The 19,126-nt window shown below is 38.7% G+C and overlaps 1 protein-coding gene across 1 annotated transcript; it reads right to left on the minus strand.

Annotated features, from left to right (window-relative positions):
• Window positions 1-1,169: 1,169 nt before the first annotated feature.
• On the minus strand, window positions 1,170-3,971 carry LOC145040376 (uroporphyrinogen-III synthase, chloroplastic-like). The gene is made up of 11 exons (XM_078988313.1): window positions 3,848-3,971; window positions 3,640-3,774; window positions 3,465-3,571; window positions 3,199-3,234; window positions 2,343-2,384; window positions 2,104-2,224; window positions 1,911-2,006; window positions 1,732-1,787; window positions 1,545-1,630; window positions 1,332-1,466; window positions 1,170-1,227 (listed from the first exon to the last, which is right to left on the minus strand). The coding sequence occupies exons 1-11, from the start codon at window positions 3,969-3,971 to the stop codon at window positions 1,170-1,172; spliced, it is 996 nt and encodes a 331-aa protein (XP_078844439.1).
• Between the last annotated feature and the right edge of the window lie 15,155 nt (window positions 3,972-19,126).

Here is a 19,126-nt window from a genome sequence, read left to right on the forward strand (position 1 = left end):
GCCGAGTCCCACGACCCTACTCGCTGAGTAACTAGAGTTGATCCTGTGACTAGACCTGCTTCTATTCGTCGAGTTAGTCCTTCAACTCGCCGAGTGCATGGTTAAAATGCAATTCATAAGGAGAGTTAATAATCAAGAATAGATACCAGGAACCAGGTGCTACACGAACCTTACATGATATACAACTATAAACACTAAGGGGCCATTGTGCTTTGAACTTAAAATATACTTTTAAAATATAAGTATTTTTACAAAAAGTATACAAGTTTACCTACATACCACAAACAGTATCATGAGTAGAATAAAACGAAAGTATTTGGATGTTGGATGTTGCGGTTAAACATGGGCAGTTATGTAATCATGTCTAGGGTCAATATTGCCTGATCAACTATATTTATTCGAGACATTACCAACATGTGCTTAGGAGTGACTGTGGTGTTGCAATAGGCCTCATTACTAGAAAAATAGCCTTTTACGACGTGCAATGCGTGTTGTAAAACGCTCAGACGACGCGCAAATGCGTGTCAAGGAGGGCCGTGTCATAAAGAGAGATGATGCGCTTTTGCGTGTCGTCTATTTACGATGCACATTAATGACACACATTTACGACGTGCAGTTATAACACGCAATGCGTATCAAGGAAGGCCCTGTCATAAAGGAAGACGACACGCATATGCATGTTGTAACCTTACGACACACGTGTTTATGACACACACTGCGTATCAAGGAAGGCCCTGTCATAATGGAAGACAAAACGCATTTTTGTGTGTGATAATTTTAAATGTTTTTAAAATTATATATTTTGATAGGTTTACTAATTTTTAAATTAAATAACATTAGAAGTCTCATAATACAAAATAAAATACCACAAGCAATAAAGATAATTCATTGCACTAACAATTAACAAACATTATGAGTGTTGATATACAATAATAATTAACAAACATCATGAATTTCTCTTAGTGCTAGTTTGCTTCTCTCATGGTATTACTACATCTATACAGAGATGTAATTTGTTCTTGTAAATTGTAATGTACTCCCTCATTTAGTGATCATATGCATCAGCCTCAAATTCTTGCATAAAAATGGTACTTTAAACTGGAAACAAGAAATAAAACATGGTCAAAAAAGGGTATAGAAGTAAATTGTAATAACAAGCTACCTTTGATTTAGACATTTGAGAGATGATGATGTACACGTAAAGCATCAAAAATGGTGTCAACCCGTCTATCAAATGCAAAGGGTAAATAAACATGCGAACTTATAATAATAATAATAATATAATTAATAGTATGAGAGGAATTATAATATTATATATAATTATATATTACCCGTGAAGACCAGGGGTAGATGGGTGGTATACATTTGTTAAGCCTAATTTTCTAGCAACTGAAGCAGTGGTTTCACCAAAGCATGCAACAGAACCCTCCCATGTATGTGGTTCAGGTAGAAGATCCACCCAAGCACTCTTGTAGAATAAGAGAAAATATAAGCTGAAATAGAAAGAAAATAGTAATAGAATTTAGCATCAGAATATTAATTACCCAACTGTAGAAGGTGATGCAACTGCAACTGCAGAAGCAGAGAGTGCTTGTTGTAGAATGGTTTGATCCACATGTTGTATAGGTTCCTAAAGTACAACAAACCAAAAATAATGTAATAGAAATTCCCTTGATATTAATAAGAATGTGAAATGCCACATCAAAAATTTGTCATAACTAAAACACATACTAGTGTGTAAGTATTCAATCTTGTGATGTGGAATCCATGCCTAGAAAGACCTTCCTCTTTTTAATTTTAGTACATATATGACCTCATGAGATAGTGGAAATGTCATATGTATAAAAAGATATAATTATGAAGATGAAATGTTATGGAAGAGAAATAATCTAAGGAGTTAAAGGGTGTACCTATATCATGACCAACTTTTGCAGAGGCATGATACTGCACAGTGCATCTTTCATTCCCTTGATTTGGAGGCTTTGAAGCAAGAACCTTGCCAGTTGCTATGAAAGAAGATCATAAAACTAAATATTATCTTCTACAGATGTTTGGAGTGATAGTATGGAATTTAGAAGGAAGAAATTTATTTAGAGATAGTACCTTTTGATGGAGTAAAGGAAACTTCTATAAACTTCTCGGATGAAGGTTTAACTTCATGAAATATGGTTGCTATACCAGTTCCAACTGCAGCTACCTTCACATTTGGGGTCCCAGCAGCTCTATGATTGTAGATGACATGAGAGTAACTGGTCAATCGACTAAAAAAAGAAATAAATAAAAAGATGGCGTGGAGCCATTGCAACTTGAAATTATAGATGGGTAAATTTCTTAACTTATTTCCATGCTTGAAGAAAAACCAGAGCTGCCTCTGGTAAAGTTACCTTGAATTGCAAAGTGTTGTTAACCTACAAAACATCATCTTTCTCTGTCATATTAGGACACCTAAAAGAGTAAAAGACAGAGTAAACAATCAGGCATCAAGTCAGTAGGTTATGGAAGCATGCTATAAATTTAACCACACAATCACAAAGGTCAATGATGGCTACTCTGATGTTAATGCACCGTTGCCCAAGAAAGTTAAAAAGAAATGATAGAATTGTGAAGGGCTAAAAGGATGTAACAAGTCTATTCAACTTCACCTTGAAAAGCAAACATTCAATTCGGTTGCTTAGTTAAAAAAAAAGGAAGAAACAGTTTTGATCCTTCATAATCATACCATCTTGTCATGTAAGGCACACAGTAATGCTTTGTAGTACATTTCTAGCACCTAACAACTCGTCCACTATCGTTTCTTTGACACTGATGGCACATGTTTGAAGGTACATAAACCAGATTTCCCTTACAACAAATGAAGAAGATAAGGAGATGTTTAATCAAGGAGATTTATTTACATTTTAAATAGAGAAAGAGGGGAGTCAGGGACACAAAATGTGTTACATTTTCATCTGGAACCTTGTGCCGTGCAACACACCTTGGCTTTGATTCCTCCTTCTTGCTTGAGCTTGAAGTTTTCTTGCTTCTCTTTTCTTTCTTTAGAACTGACTGCAGATGTTTCTTCTTCCTTCCATTGCAGCACGACCTTCTACAAGTGCATAACCTGCAAAACATCATCTTAACATCTCCCCAAGACTACTGTAATCTTTTAGAGAAATGCTACATAGGATTACAACATAAAATGCCCAAATGGAAGCCCACAAAAAGAAAAGAAAAACTCGTCTCCATGAGAACATATTGGATTTAATGATTTTCTATTCTGAATCTAATCATCATCAATATATGGGAACAGTTTCCTTGGTGGTGTATCAAGACCAGAACCTACTAAAAGAACCAACTGATATATATATATATATATATATATATATATATATATATATATATATATATATATATATCATGTAAAAGAGTTGAAGGTTAATGTAGTAAAAGGAGAGGAAAAGGGTATAATTGTCAATTTGTCATACATGAATGACTAGAATAACAGGATAGAGAGACAAATGAGATGCAATCACCCATCCAAAAGTAGCCAATGGAACAAGCCTTGTTGCAATTAGATTCAAGAACATTAATCCTATTATTAATATTATTATTAGAAATATAAAATAGTAATTATAAATTAAAGGGTTTAAAAGGTCTTACTCATGCAAGCCCCATATACTGATAATACAATCACTAGATTTTCAAATGGGGATGTTGAATATCCCAAACAAGTGATGATGGTCAAAGGATTCCATAAGTAAAAAAGAGCAGCTATTTCACCAGATGGAAAATTTTCTACAAAACACAAACTTCATCAGCTTTTTTTTCAAAAAATAAAATAACATAAAGTTGTTACTGAGAGGAAAACCTGAAACATTAAGATGTGTAGTGGCTCCTAAGGATTTCAGGCTCTTGATATCTGCTACTTGAAGAAGCTGGCCAATTGCACGAATGAGTATTGCAGTGATGATATCTGCAACAACAAATGCCATACTGTATCCAAGAATATAATCTCATATCAACTATGGAATTAAGGAATTTTACTAGAATTTGATAATTGATAATAACAAATGACGAAAGAAATGACAAGATTAACAAACCAAAGGGCTTCTAGCCCAGCGGCATCAGGTGGTGCCCTCCCTCTTTGAGGTCGGGGGTTCAAGTCTCGTTGTGGACATAGGTATAATAGGTGTTGTTAGCTTAGGAGTAGATTAGATTTGTCGGTTAAAAAAAACAAAGCAAAGATAAGTATAAAGATTCTAAATTCTCTTTGATTTTTCCACCTTACCCGCATAAAAGATGATTTGACTTCCCTTCACCTCTGCAAACCGAGTAACAAGCAATCATAAGTATATCAATATCAGATGATCAGATCATATCACACATAGTAATGTTCTACATCTCCATAAAGAAGATCCTACACTAAACTAATCACCTACATGATACATCACATGCTAAATGTTCATATTGTTTATTATTTTAGATATGAAGATGAAATAGTACTAACTACACAGCATATGATCATTGAAAATTCAAAATTATTCCTCATCAAGCACTCCCAAACTTTGAAGAAAATAGAAAAGAGAGATTTTGGAACACAGTTTGGTTTTTCTGATCGAAGAGACTTATTTTGAATATGATAAAGTATACTAAAAGCTATGAGAAATACTATAAATAGAAAATAATTAGTGCCATTACATCAAAAAACTCCATTGCACGCTCCTGTGCACCTCCACCACGTGGGTCCCAACACTTCAAATTTTTGTCCCAACTCCATGTAATCAATTTCCCTAAAAGCCACCAACAAGAAAAAGAATTGAAAACACAATGATGTAATAGAAGGAAATTGTGACAACCTAAAAATTTCTATTCTGTACAACCACCCACTTCAATATGAGTCAAAACTATTTCTGCTAACTTTCAAACTTTTTGGAATAAGTTTGAGTGTTTTAAAGTTAGTACTTCAGAAGATATCTGGAGAGTGGATGCCCTAGTTTTTGTTATGCATCAATTAGGTTCCAAAAACTCTAAGAGTTTGAGTTTATGGCCCAAATGGTATTTGGACAGTAAACCCTAATGGCTATATAAGTGAGACTTGGTTATTTTTCTCACTTTTTCACAATTCCATGATCCAAACTCAAATCCTCTCAAGTACCATCCGAATTTTCCTCCTTGATCTTCAACTTGTAAGTGTTTTTAGCCCTAATATGCTTAGATCAAGTGTTATACTTCATGAAATCATCCAAACACCCCAAAGAAAAGGTGTTCACGGCCCAAGAATCTTCTTGGACTGTGAACACTAAACATGTGGCAATAATATGCCCAATGTCCCTCCAGACCTTTGAAACAAGCTTAGAAGCAACCCTTGACATGTCTAGAACTTAAGAGCATCAAGAAAACACCCAAATATCACAAGGAACTAGTGTTTATGGTCCAAGAATCGCCTTGGACTGTAAACCCTAAAAAGGGTGCTAAAGGTTGCTAAAGTGCCCCTTAAACTCTTACCAAACCTTAGAAACAAACATAGAACCTTCCTTGGATGTGTTTAGCACAAGAAAACCACAAAAATGTCCCATGTTTATGTGTTTACGGTTTGGGGAGATCCCAAAACTGTAAACATCCCAATCAAGGTTATGATGCCCCATAACTTCTTCCTTAAGCTTAGAAACTAGCCTAGACCTTTACCCGGAAGTGTTTAAGACTTGAAAACATCATTTGACTATGAACCATTTGGGTTTACTACCTTAAACCCAAGGACAAATGGTCCAAAAACTGTAAACCCTATAAAGGGGTGATATGTTGACCTAATCACTTCCTAAGGCTAAGACTTGAAGTTAGGATGCTTCAAAATGACTTCTAGGACTTCAAAGCACAAAATGGTCAAAAGGACATGAGTTTACGATAGTAAACTCATGGGTTTCAACCATAAATTCAATTGGATTTGGTTACAAAACCGTAAACACCAATTAGTGTCATTTCACTTCCCTTTGTTGAATCACATGTGATTCCAACACCTAGCCAAGGTGTTTCCCAGTCCCGGAAGGTGTTTCCTTTCATATAGTTGTTTATAAACACTATATTCATGTCAATATGTGTCCTTATATGTCATTTAGGACTTACCGTGTCATGGGACTTCATTTGTGGAACTTCTCATCAGTACGCGCATACCCGATTGAATCACGCACATTAGGTGAGTTCATACCCCGTAATGAATCTTTTAACTATTTTAACTGTTTTAAGGGGGGGGGGGGGGGGGGAGGGGGATACAGGTTGAACACAATGATAATTATGTAAATTTTTGTTGTTAAACATCTTTCAAAATGTTACTTATGTTATTTATAAGTTGTCAAAATGTTTCAAAACTCGTTTAAAGTTATGTTACTTTATAGTTATACAAAACTCTGTTTTTAGAGTACAAACATAACTTAGAAGATAAATGAGTCTTTGCAGTAACAGTCCATGTAGAACATTAGTAAACTATTATAGGTATAGTTTAGGAGAATGCTATTCATTACATCTAGTACAATGAAGGACACTAAGAAACAGTACCATAACAGAACAAACAGTGAAGAGAATCAAACAACACCATAACAGAACATATAGTGAAGAGAATCAAGCAGTACCAGAACAGAACATAACAAATAGGATAAGTTGCTATAGCATGAGAACACAGAAAAATGATCTAATTATATCAATGAATCACTAACGCAGTAGTCATAGTTATATTGGGTATACATGATCATATAACTTTAATGTGAATTACGCGGCTTGCAAGGAATTGCTGGGGTCGCGGTTGGTTCCCTTAATCTTTTTTCATTGAGAGCGTTTAGTAGGGGTTCTAGCTTTCACATTATGACCGTAATAAAACAAATATGTTTTTAGGTAATTAGTACATACGCATGTCATTATAAACGACATCTGTGTACTTACTTTTCCCATTACTTTCATAAAGTGTTAGTATCACTTAAAAGTTGATCTATTTTCTAGTCAAGATAGTTATAAAATAAGGAGAATATACTTTTACATTTAACAAAGGAACAGTCGAGTTTAACACATAACAGAAGATGCCTTGAAAGAAGGCTACGATTAAAGGTTAGGATCATGATGCTAACTTTATGATTCCTTAATGTGTACAGTATAGGATATATATATATATATATATATATATATATATATATATATATATATATATATATATATATATATATATATATATATGTTAATAGATTCCAACAACTAATAGGATGTGTGCTCTTCACTTCACTTCCTGTTCTCGTTGGATTGTGGGCTTGGAATGAGGTCTTCCAATCTATTATCTACCTGATTCTATATATATATATATAGTATCCATTAAGTCATCATAAGGGTACCAGGTATGTATCAGGTTATAGGACACAAAGTCAATGCACAATTTTTCTAGTACAAAACTTACTTTTCAAAGTCAGTACTTTTGGTATACAAAACTAGAGATTTTCCCTGATAAGGGCTTAATCCATTTTATTAAGCCAATACAGTTTAGAGACTTTAGGTGAATAACTCTATAACACCTTAGTTTATACACCATGTTTATATATAAAGCTAATACCCAATAGATAGTTAACTGTGTGTTTTCCGCCTTACTTCTTGTTCCCGTTGGATTGTGGGTGTAGGGCAGATTCGCTCAATTAACTTTCTACCCTGCATCAGATTATATATAGCAGTATAAATAAAGTATTATAAAAGTAGTCACCGTAGTCATTATTTTACTATAAGAAATATATGTTTTCTTAAAGAACTTTTCATTAGATATAAAGGAACCACTAAAAATAACATCATGAGTAACAAGTGAATACACCAGAGTTATATATGACAACAATCTAATAACTAATTGAATGTGTGCTATCCACTTTACTTTCTGTTCCCCGTTGGGTTGTGAGCTTAGGGCAGATGCGTACAATCGATTGTTTATTTACTCTGAGTATATATAATTTGTACCCACTTAGTACCCATAGAAAGGCTTGTAGTGTCATTTTACTTAACTTTCATTCATGTAGGAAATATTTGATTTTCTAGAGGAATAGGCGAACCTTTCAAAACAGAACTTACAACTTACATCACTTTTACATATACATTTTCCGCAATGGTTTACAACTTACTCACATCACTAAAATCTTATGAACTCACCAGCTTAATTATTGATCACCTCTTTCAAATAACTTGTATTCTCAGGAGACTGTTAGACAGGTGCTCGTGTTGGGGATTCAGAAGATGGAGTATTATAGCTTCAAGTCTTGTTTTGTTATTTGTGTATGAATTCTATGTTTTGTGAACACACACATTGTAAACACTTTCTTTCTAAATGAAATGGTTGTTCATTACTTGCTAACCATTACATATCTCGTGATACTTGACATGACGTCCTCCACCCCCGAACATTTCCACCGTTCCAGTTTTGGGGTGTGACAGAAATGAAAGTATGAATGTATGATGATATTAACAAAATGAAAACAAATGATGAAATGAATGACACTAACCTAATGCAGAAGAGTACTCGATACAGCGAACAGGGGCATCATGGCATCCCAAAAGATTCTCCCTTTCGTTGTCAAAAACACGCTTGAGAGATGTAAAAGGAATGTAGCTTGAAACTTAGTCAATAAAAAGATAAGTCATTAATCCAATAAAGTATATGCATCATTTAGTCATACCTTGTGACAGTGTTATATGCACTAACACTAAAACCAGAGGTATCATCATGAAAGCAACAATCAAGAGTTGCACCTCCATGAAGGAACTCTCCTCTTAACACATTGGCACTTGCATCATATAAGCGAACACACTGTTACAGACAAATAATAGGTTATGATCTTTATTCTTGACCAGAATTCGCGTTTACCTTGATGACCCCGCCAAAGTGAAGCGGATCCTCCTGCCAACTAAGCTTTCCGGTAGTACCAATGATGGAAAGAAAATTGCCAAAACCGTTGATTTCACCTAATCAAACATATTGTGTGTTTCTTGTTCATCCCCTTTCCCATTTCCATGTGTCTTTATTCCTAATTAACACTAGTCGATTATTTCACCTAGTCACACATCATTGATTGTTAGTTTCACCAAAAATGGTTCGATCGTAAATGAAATAGAGAGAAATTAAGCCGGAAAGAAAAAGCGATTTAGCAAGCCAGGGTTCTTATAGAAGAACGAAAACATTGGGAAGTTAAAATCAAGAAAAACATACCTTAATAAGACATAGGGTTTGTAAATTTGAGCAATAGAAGCAGCGAGCCTAAGGTCACCGGACCTAATGTTGCTGGCAAGGGCAGGCAATGTGAGATTGCCGGAGAGGAGGGGCTCCACAGGCTGGATGTCGCTGGAAAGCATTGGAAGGTGGGGCGGGGCTTGACAGTGGTCAGAGGTAGGAGGAACCAGCACTAATAGAAACGTAAGAGGTGGGAGAAGCGGTCGACGCCGAGAACTGAGAAGAAGAGAAAAGGGAAGTTGAAGAGAGAACGAGTAGTAGAAGAGGGCGGTCGGGGCAAGTTCTTGAAAAAAAGCCCTAGCTAGTAGAGAAACTAAAGTGGAGGAGAAAAAAAGGAAGGCGTGGATTTTTAGTTTTCATGATTTCATTTTATTCAGATGAACCCACGCGTTCTATTAAAATTTATAAAGCGACAGTCTTAGACGACATGCATTTTATTATAGGTGGCCTCCGTGTTTTTGTTTTTGTTTTTGTTTTGACACTATTTTTAGGGCACACAAAAATGCGCATCCTAAATCCTTTAAATTTTGGAAGAGATGACATTATTTTTTGGACACACACATTTGCGTATTATAAATCACTGCATGTCATGGTTCGCGCGTTGTAAAAGGCTGTTTTTCTAGTAGTGAGGCCTAAAACTTACCAAGTATTCCTACCACAAAAATATCGATAGAATAAAGCAGACAACTTAAAATACTAGAGGAGTATTTTAGTCAGAGCGAGATATTTCGTAATGATTCATCCCAAGTGTTGCTACTCATTCTTTCTTAGCGATAGTTTTACTTGCATTAGTAGTTTCTTCCTGTTTATCGCTTAGTAGAACACTTTATCTATCGGATAGAGATATACCTTGTTTCATATCTCTTAAATCGAAAGTCCAAGGGACTTACCATCTTCTTCTTCCTGATATTGAACAAGATGCCTCCAAATAAAAGACCTAATAGAAAGAACAACTCCTCGACGGATCCAACGCCGCCACCACCTCCTCAGTTCAATCCCGCTTTGTTCCAGGTAGCTGTTACTGCCGCTGTGACTGCTTCTTTGTCACAGTTAAATCCTGGTGGTTCTGGGAGTGGTATTCATTCCCAAAATTATAATGGTAGTCAAGGGCATCAGAAAGAGTGCTCCTATAAGGACTTCATGAACGCAAAGCCCAGATCCTTTGACGATAATGGAGGCGTCATTGCCCTATCTCGATGGATCGAGATGATTGAATCGGTCTTCGAGATCTATGCATGCTTGGAAGTGACCAAGGTGAAGTTCGCTGCTTGCACCTTCACAGACAGAGCATTGACCTGGTTGAGTAGTTGGGTCGAGTCCCTAATGCTACTAGTAGCAAACACTATGGGTTGGGAGAGTTTGAAAGAGCTCATGCTCGCTGAGTACTGCCCAAGGGGCGAAATGAAGAAGCTGGAACACGAACTATGGAATCTAAAGATGAAGGGTTTTGATATTGCTGCCTACACTTCTAGGTTTGAAGATCTAGCACTTCTTTGGCCAGGAATGGTTACCCCGAAAAGCAAGAAGATTGAGAGATACATTTAGGGATTGACGCCCCAACTCAAGGAAATGTCTTGGCTGCTAGGCCAATCACTTTGGACAACACCAAGTGCTTGGCGTAGACTCTCATAGATCATGGAGTTGATCTTGATAAAGTGGCCACCGCACCTGAACTAGAAAAGGTGAGTGGTGAGAAAAGAAAGTTCTGGAAGCAACGAAAGGTCCAGCCTTTGTAGGAGCCCTCAAAGAAACAGAAAACGATGGCAATCCATGCTGCTACTACTCCTGTCGCTACTCGTGCCACTCAAGCACCTACCAGTAGATATGCTGGTTCCCTTCCTCGGTGTGAAAAGTTCAATTACCGTCATAATCCCGGTCCATGCCATGAAATGCTCTACAAGAGCTGTGGTGAAAAGGGGAACACATATCGAGTATGCAAGTCACCAGTCCAACCAACCAATCAGGCATCAGGAGCAGGTGTGGGTCAAGCCTTTTATGGATGTGGGGAAGTCAGGCACTACAAGAGAAACTGCCCCAAGACAGCAACTGGAAGCACGGGGAGAGTATTGGCAATGGGCCAGGAGGAAGCAGTTGCAGATCCCACAGCTGTTACGGGTACGTTCCTCCTCGACAACTCATATGCATGCATTCCTTTTGATTCTGGTGCGGAGAAAATTTTTGTTAGTCATGTATTCAAACATATTCTCAAATGTAAACCTCAACCCTTAACTGAAACATTTACCATTGAGATGGCTAACGGTGAGAAGTAAAGCACTAATGACATATTCATTGGTTGTACACTTACCCTAAACGATTATTCCTTCCCGATCGACCTTATGCCAGTTTCCATAAAGAGCTTTGATATCATCATTGACATGGTTGGTTGAGCCCCAATCGTGCTGATATCCTTTGCTACGAAAAAGCCATTCGCCTCAATCTTCCCTCTGGTGAAACCCTCATGATTTATGGCGATAAACTCAGTTCAAACCTTCGCATCATCTCATGAATCAAAGCCCGAAAACTTCTATGAAAGGATTGTCATGCATTCGTAGCCCATGTCATTAACGAGAAGCAAGAAGTTAAAGAGCTCGAGATCATCCTCGATGTCTGCAAGTTTCCTGATGTCTTTCCCGAAGAGCATTCGGGAATTCCTCCCAAGCGCCAAGTCGAATTTCGCTTCGACTTAATCCCCGTAGCTACCCCTATAGCCAAATCCACATACCGCCTAGCGCCAGCAGAAATGCAAGAGTTATCCAGCCAGCTCAATGAGCTGCTCAACAAAGGATTCATAAGACCAAGTTCCTCACCCTGGGGAACCTCGATTCTATTCGTAAAATAGAAGGATGTATCCTTTCGAATATGCATAGATTATCGTGAACTGAACAAACTCACCGTTAAGAACCGTTATCCTCTTCCTTGTATCGATGATCTCTTCGACCAACTTCAAGGAGCCAGCTACTTCTCGAAAATAGACCTAAGATCAAAGTACCATCTGCTGGGACTCCACAAGAGTGATGTTCCTAAGACAACATTTTGGACTCGGTATCGGCACTACGAATTTGTAGTAATGCCCTTCGGTCTAACCAACGCACCGATTGTATTCATGGACCTGCTGAATCGGGTGTGCCGTCCTTTCCTTGACGAGTTCGTTATCGTATTCATCGATGATATACTTGTCTATTCCAGAAACGAGGAACATCACAAACAAAACTTAAGATTGGTAAGCGAGGAAGGTGGTAACCGAGGAAGGAACACACGTGGACCCTTAAAAAATCAAAGCGATAAAGAATTGGTCAGCACTGAAGATACCCATAGAAATTTGTCAATTCTTGGGCTTCGCTGGCTATTATCGCAGGTTTATCTAGAATTTCTATAGAATTGACAAACCCTTAACCACTCTGACATAGAAAGGTGTACCCTTTCGTTGGAATGAAAAGCAAGAAACTGCGTTCTAAATGTTGAAACAGGCCCTATGCATCGCACCTATCCTGTCTCTTCCCGAAGGGATGGAGGATTTCGTTGTTTACTGCGATGTATCCAATTAGGGTTTAGGCTGTGTACTTATGTAGCGGGGAAAGGTTATCGCTTGTGCCTCAAGACAGCTGAAAGCACACGAGGTCAACTACATGACTCATGACTTAGAGTTGGGAGAAGTAGTCTTCGCATTGAAGATATGGAGGGATTATCTCTACGGAACCAAGTGCACTGTCTTCACTGACCATCAAAACCTGCAACATATTTTCGACCAGAAGGAGTTGAACATGAGACATCGGCGATGGGTTGATCTACTTAGAGATTACGATTGTGAAATACACTACCATCCCGGAAAGGCCAATATGGTGGCGGATGCCCTTAGCCGAAAGGAATGCTCAGGTCGTAGAGTGAAGACACTGACCATGACTATCCATTCCCATTTATCCACGCAAATTAAGGAGGCTCAGCTGGAAGCCTTAAAACCAGAGAACGTGAAGGATAAAGCATTGAGAGGAATGGATAAGAACCTGGAGATCAAGGGAGACGAAATCTATTATTTCATGAACTGGATCTAGACCCCAAAGTTTGGTAGTTACAAAGAGGTTGTCATGAAAGAAGCTCACAAGACCAGATACTCTGTTCACCCAGGTTCGGACAAGATGTACCTTGATCTCAAGAAGTTGTATTGGTGGCCAAACATGAAAGCAGAGATTGCTACTTTCGTGGGCAAGTGTCTGACTTGCGCCAAGGTAAAGGTCAAATATCAGAAGCCCTCAGGTTTGCTTCAGCAGTCGGAGATACCTAAGTTGAAGTGGGAGAGGATTACCATGGATTTGATCACCAAATTACCCAAATATTCGAGTGGGTACAACGCCATCTAGGTAATAGTCAACCGATTGACAAAATCCGCTCACTTGCTGCCAATCAAAGAAACTTTCAAGATGGAAAGACTCACATGAATCTACATTCAAGAGATAGTTCGACTGTACGGTGTGCTTGTGTCCATTATCTCCGACCGAGATAGCTGGTTCACTTCGAGGTTTTGGCAGTCACTACAGAAAGCTCTTGGAACTAAGCTGGACATGAGTACAACTTATCATCCTCAGACAGATGGGTAGAGTGAGAGGATCATCCAGACCTTGGAAGACATGTTGCGAGCATGTGTCATCGACTTTGGTAAGTCATGGAATGCCCATTTTCCCTTGGTCGAGTTTTCCTACAACAACCATTACCATACCAGCATCAAGGATGTGCTTTTCGAAGCCCTCTATGGTCGCAAGTGCAGATCCCCTCTGTGTTGGGCTGAGGTTGGCGACACGCAACTAGCCAAAGGGCAAGTCCCTAACAGCACTCTCACTGGCCCATAGATTATCTATGCAACCACTAAAAAGATTGTACAAATCCGGGAACGAATGAAAGTCTCACGAGACCGACAAAAGAGCTACGTCGATAAGCGACGAAAACCCTTGGAATTCCAGGTTCTGTGAAGGTATCACCCTGCAAAGGCATGATATGCTTTGGAAAGCGTGGAAAGCTAAATCCAAGGTACATAGGTCCTTTCGAAATCCTCGCTATTATCGGTCTCGTAGCATACACTCTCCGTTTTCCTCAAGAGCTTAATAACATTCATCCTGTCTTCCATGTCTTGAACCTTAAAAAGTCCTTATCCGACGAGACTCTTACGATTCCCTTCGATGAGATTGAAATCAATGAGAATCTCAACTTTGTGGAAGAACCAATCAAAATCAAGGACCAGGAGGTCAAGCGAACAAAGCAAAGTCGCATCCCGATAGTGAAGGTTCGTTGGAATGCCAAGCGAGGACCTGAATTCACTTAGGAGCGCGAGGATTCAATGAAACAGAAGTACCCCCATCTTTTTCCAAATCCATGATTTGTGATCTATTTTCGAATTTCGGAACGAAATTCCCTCTAACAGGGGGATGATGTGACAACCAAAAACTTTTATTCTGTAAAGATTGGTCAATTCTATCAATATTAAACTCGATTACGTTACCTTTTAACATCGTTTAAGGGTTCGTTTAAGTGTTCTAAGCTTGAGTACAGCCGAGAATGAGATTATAAATGAGTCAACAGGTCGTATAGGGACAAAACCAGGCCATACACCCTCTTGGGAGGTGTGTACGGCCGCACACACACCCCTAGCAGTACACTCACATCTATAAATAGTGGGACACCCCTTCATTCACTCTTTCCCTTTTTGGCTGCACTCTACTTTCTCTCTCTAGAACCTTCATCCAAGAACACTCTAAAGGCTTCAAAAAACGTGAGTATTCTATCATTTATGTTGATATACTTGTAAGACTTCTTGATCTAAGCCTAAATTCATCAAGTTTCATCATGTTCTTCATCCTTTGAAGGTGTACGGCCGCACACCTTCATAAGGTGTCTGGACACACCTAAAAGACTTTCCAAAGTGAGAGTTTGGCCTCCCATCTAGTAGCTTGGACTTGGTATGAGCCTTTAAACACCAAAAAAATCGACATTTTGGGCTTAGATGAAAACTGTATGGCCGCACACTCCTGTGTATGGTCGCAAACACACTCTGTATGGCCACACACTCCTATGTACAACCGCACACTCCTATGTACGGCCGCACACATACTCTTATGGCCGCACACCCACTTTGATGTTCATATTTGGCCTTAAATTTGCAAAACCACTAAGTATGGGACCTACAACACTCCTTGCATGCTTGTAGAACCTTCAAAACTCCTCAAAAACACTTCCCGTGATGAGTGTACGGCCGTACACTCATAAGCCATACACCCATGACTGTACACACCCTTAGGGTGGACATACCCCTCCCTCGTTTGATCATTTATGGTTCCGAAACTTAGTTAAAGCATTTCCAGGTCCTTAGTGTGGTTTCCCGTCATGTTTAGTCATGGAATACCTTAATATAATACATATATTGTGTTACTATATGTCAATAGGATCCACTTGCATACGAAACGTCAGTTGACACTCAACACTCATACCAATCGTACATTCGGATCCTACGTTAAACTGTGAGTTCATACACCTACGCTTTTTCCGAGTTTTTCATGTTTTTTTGGGGGGAACACAAGAAAAAGTACAAGGAGACTTGTTCTCAAAGTATATTATTTTGTATAAGATAATTATATACTCAATATTCTTTAACATGGAAAACAGTGTTACCAAATGATTAAGAAATCAACTCGTAAAAACAGTTTTCAAAACTAGAGCAATGAACTTATAAATCACGTAGTAAAATGTATCATTTTATAAAGGGTTCATGTAAATCATAAACAGGATTTCTAGTATTATTACATGTAAATTTGTTTGTCTAATGTTGGAGACCCATCCTTGGTAACACTCCATTGGAATCCGAGTGTAGGACTAACACTTAGAACCAGAATGTCTTGTAGGGAGAGCGTGACTTTGTGTATAGATCTATACGGGACTGACTATCCCGCACCTCACTGCTAGCTATAGTGGGACTGGCAGGTCTATGGGTGACAAAGTTATAAAAAATACTAGCCCCGTTACATGCCATATCAAGTTAATGTATGGTTATAAAACTCGCAACCTAGATAATAGAGATTTACTTTTGTAATAATGAATCAAGTGAACTAACGTCAAAGTAATAACCGATTTGATTACTAGAGGGTATTAATAATACCTTCAGGCTTTAAGTCACCACGTATTATTAGTTTTATTTATGTAATAAGGCTAATATACCTCAAGTAACCAGGGTCTTTTAGAGAAACGACGGTAAACAACACAAGTATGGTAAATACTTGTACACTTCATCTCGAAACGGATAACCAACCACCTACTTTTAGGGAAAATATGGGATTTTCCCGACATAACTCGATTTCTTATAAACATATTGTTCAGTAAGTAACTATTGGATGTTCAGACATACTTTCTATAAGAAAATATAGGTTTTTATTAAGAAGCACTTTTCAAATGATCAAAGAAACATTTTTCACTAAAACTAAATACTTAGGAACTCAGCAGCTTTATGCTAATTCTCTTTCAAACTACTTGTATTATCAGGGCAACAATAGACAGGTACTCTTACCAACTTTTAAAGAAGACAGAGCATTTTGGAGTCACGTATTTTACTTTTGTTATATACTGATATGTACAAACTATGTTTTCAAACAAATGTAAATACTCATATTCTAATGTAATGGTTGTGTTTACTTTTGCTTGCTATGATGCAACTGTTGTGATACTACGCATGACGTCCCTTGCCCCCGGACGTTTCCACCATTGTTTTGTGATGGTTCGGGGTTGTGACACCAATGAGTACTGACACCCATCATCCTGAGGGTACTACCATCACCATGTGCAATCAATGGCCTTCTTTAAGGCAACCAAGACTTCTATCTTGGGAATAACACCCGAACCTTCAACCCTTGCAAGCCACTTCTACTTTCTGAGACCTAAAACTTATCATATCCTGACTTCATAACAGCTCACCCAAGCTGAAACCATTTTCTACCAAACTCTCAATAAGTTGCAGACCAATCATAACATTTCCAATCAATGATCTATCCAGATCTGCCGAAACCATCCTTGGAATAATTCCCTGGATCCGATAAAGAACAAATCCTTAAACTCTTGAATAGAAATCGAACCCACTTATCTGGAATTGAAACCTAAGTCTCAATGGTCTGACTCCCTGTCGGACCCCTCACACCGAACTGCCACCAAGCTATCCCATAGAGTCTCGCACCACACAAAGTGCTTCCAATCCTTGATGACATTGTCATGTCAACGGAAGCAAAGTCACTGACGATATACCACTTAAGAACACTTAACTCGACAGGAGGCTTAGATAATCCTTCGAGTAGATGATTTATCCCTGCAATGCTTAGACTCATACGAGAGCTGCACAATAGATTCAAATCAATTCCTCTGATATTATTTAATCTGACTGTAAGTGACTTAGTGTCTTCCTGTCCACAAGCTACTCTATGAAAAATCCAAAACCACTGCCGCTATCTGGAATACCGGATTCCTACCCGGTTGCTGAGCCAAAGAGCAACCTCATAGTCGCTCCCTGCGACTTCTGAAGAGAACTTCAGCTACCAAAATATGCCCTAAGCATATTGCCACTCATTGTTCCATTATTCCTTATGATCTTCCCGATCATAACAATCCGACTACCTGTCACCATCGAATCGTTATACGAAAAATGAATGCTACCAGAACCACTGTAGTCTTTCATCACGCCTGGTCTCCAATGACCTACCATTTCCTAAATCTTATCATACGGTGGCCTACTCTTATTCGTGCAGCTGACCCGCCTTGGACAAAATCACCTGAAGGAACCCGTGAGCGAATCACAAATCGTCACATTCTCACTGTCGAATAAGGACCGGTGAATGCTACGGGGCACCGCGCAGTCTTACAACACTCCCATACTAACTGACCACTAATGAATGCTACGAGCCTCCCCCACAGTCTTACTATACCACTATGCTAATGGATAACTAATGAATTCTACGGGCCACCCCCACAGTCTTACAACGTTTCTAGTCTATCTGCCAACTCATGAATGCTACGAGCCACCCCGCACTCTTACAACACTTCTACAATACCTGCTAAGTAGTAAATGTTGCGGGCCACCTCGCAGTCGTACAAGACTTCTACACTATCTGCTGACTAATGCTATGGGCCACCCCGCAGTCATACCACATTTCCCACACTACTATATGGCCACTGGTGAATGCTACGACTATCCCGCAGTCTTACGATACCTTCCATGGTATCTGGCTGTTGGCGAATGCTACGACTATCCCACAATCTTACATTACTTCCCATGCTAACTCAACCGCTAACCATGGTCTTACTGCTGATTACCAATATGAAAACACCCAAAGTCGATCACACACGGTCTAACATCCCACACTAAACTCATGTCCTTACTGGGATCCTCAATCTGGTTCCCCATAGTCTACTACACATCAATCAGATGTGGTCCCAAAGTCGGGAAGTTTTCTAAACTTCCAGTTCACATTATCCTCCATTCAGACAGCCACTTGGGCCACCTTTTCTTTCCTGATGGGGATACGAGCTCACCCCAATTTCACACTTGCTTCTATTCTGGGTATCTAAATGGTTCTCCCCCACTTTGATCCAACTAAGCCTCCACGACATACGATAAATGGAAGGATTCCTGATCCTTCCTACCTTCCAATTACCGATCTGCTGAAAACCAACACTTACTAATGCTAGAGATCCGTTACTAACCGAAATTAAAAGACCATACAACCTATGAAGACTAGATGAACACTTTCTGAATCCTAACAATCTGATATCCGCTAATGCTTGAAATGATACCACACTCAAATCTTAAAGACCAAAAGACAGATGCTCCAACCAATGTCTCAAAAAAGCCACTTCCCTTGGCGTTTCCAACGACTACTCCAAGGACAA

The sequence above is a fragment of the Lactuca saligna genome, chromosome 4 (genome assembly GCF_052625555.1).
Source record: "Lactuca saligna cultivar CGN05327 chromosome 4, ASM5262555v1, whole genome shotgun sequence".
Lineage (NCBI taxonomy): Eukaryota > Viridiplantae > Streptophyta > Magnoliopsida > Asterales > Asteraceae > Lactuca > Lactuca saligna.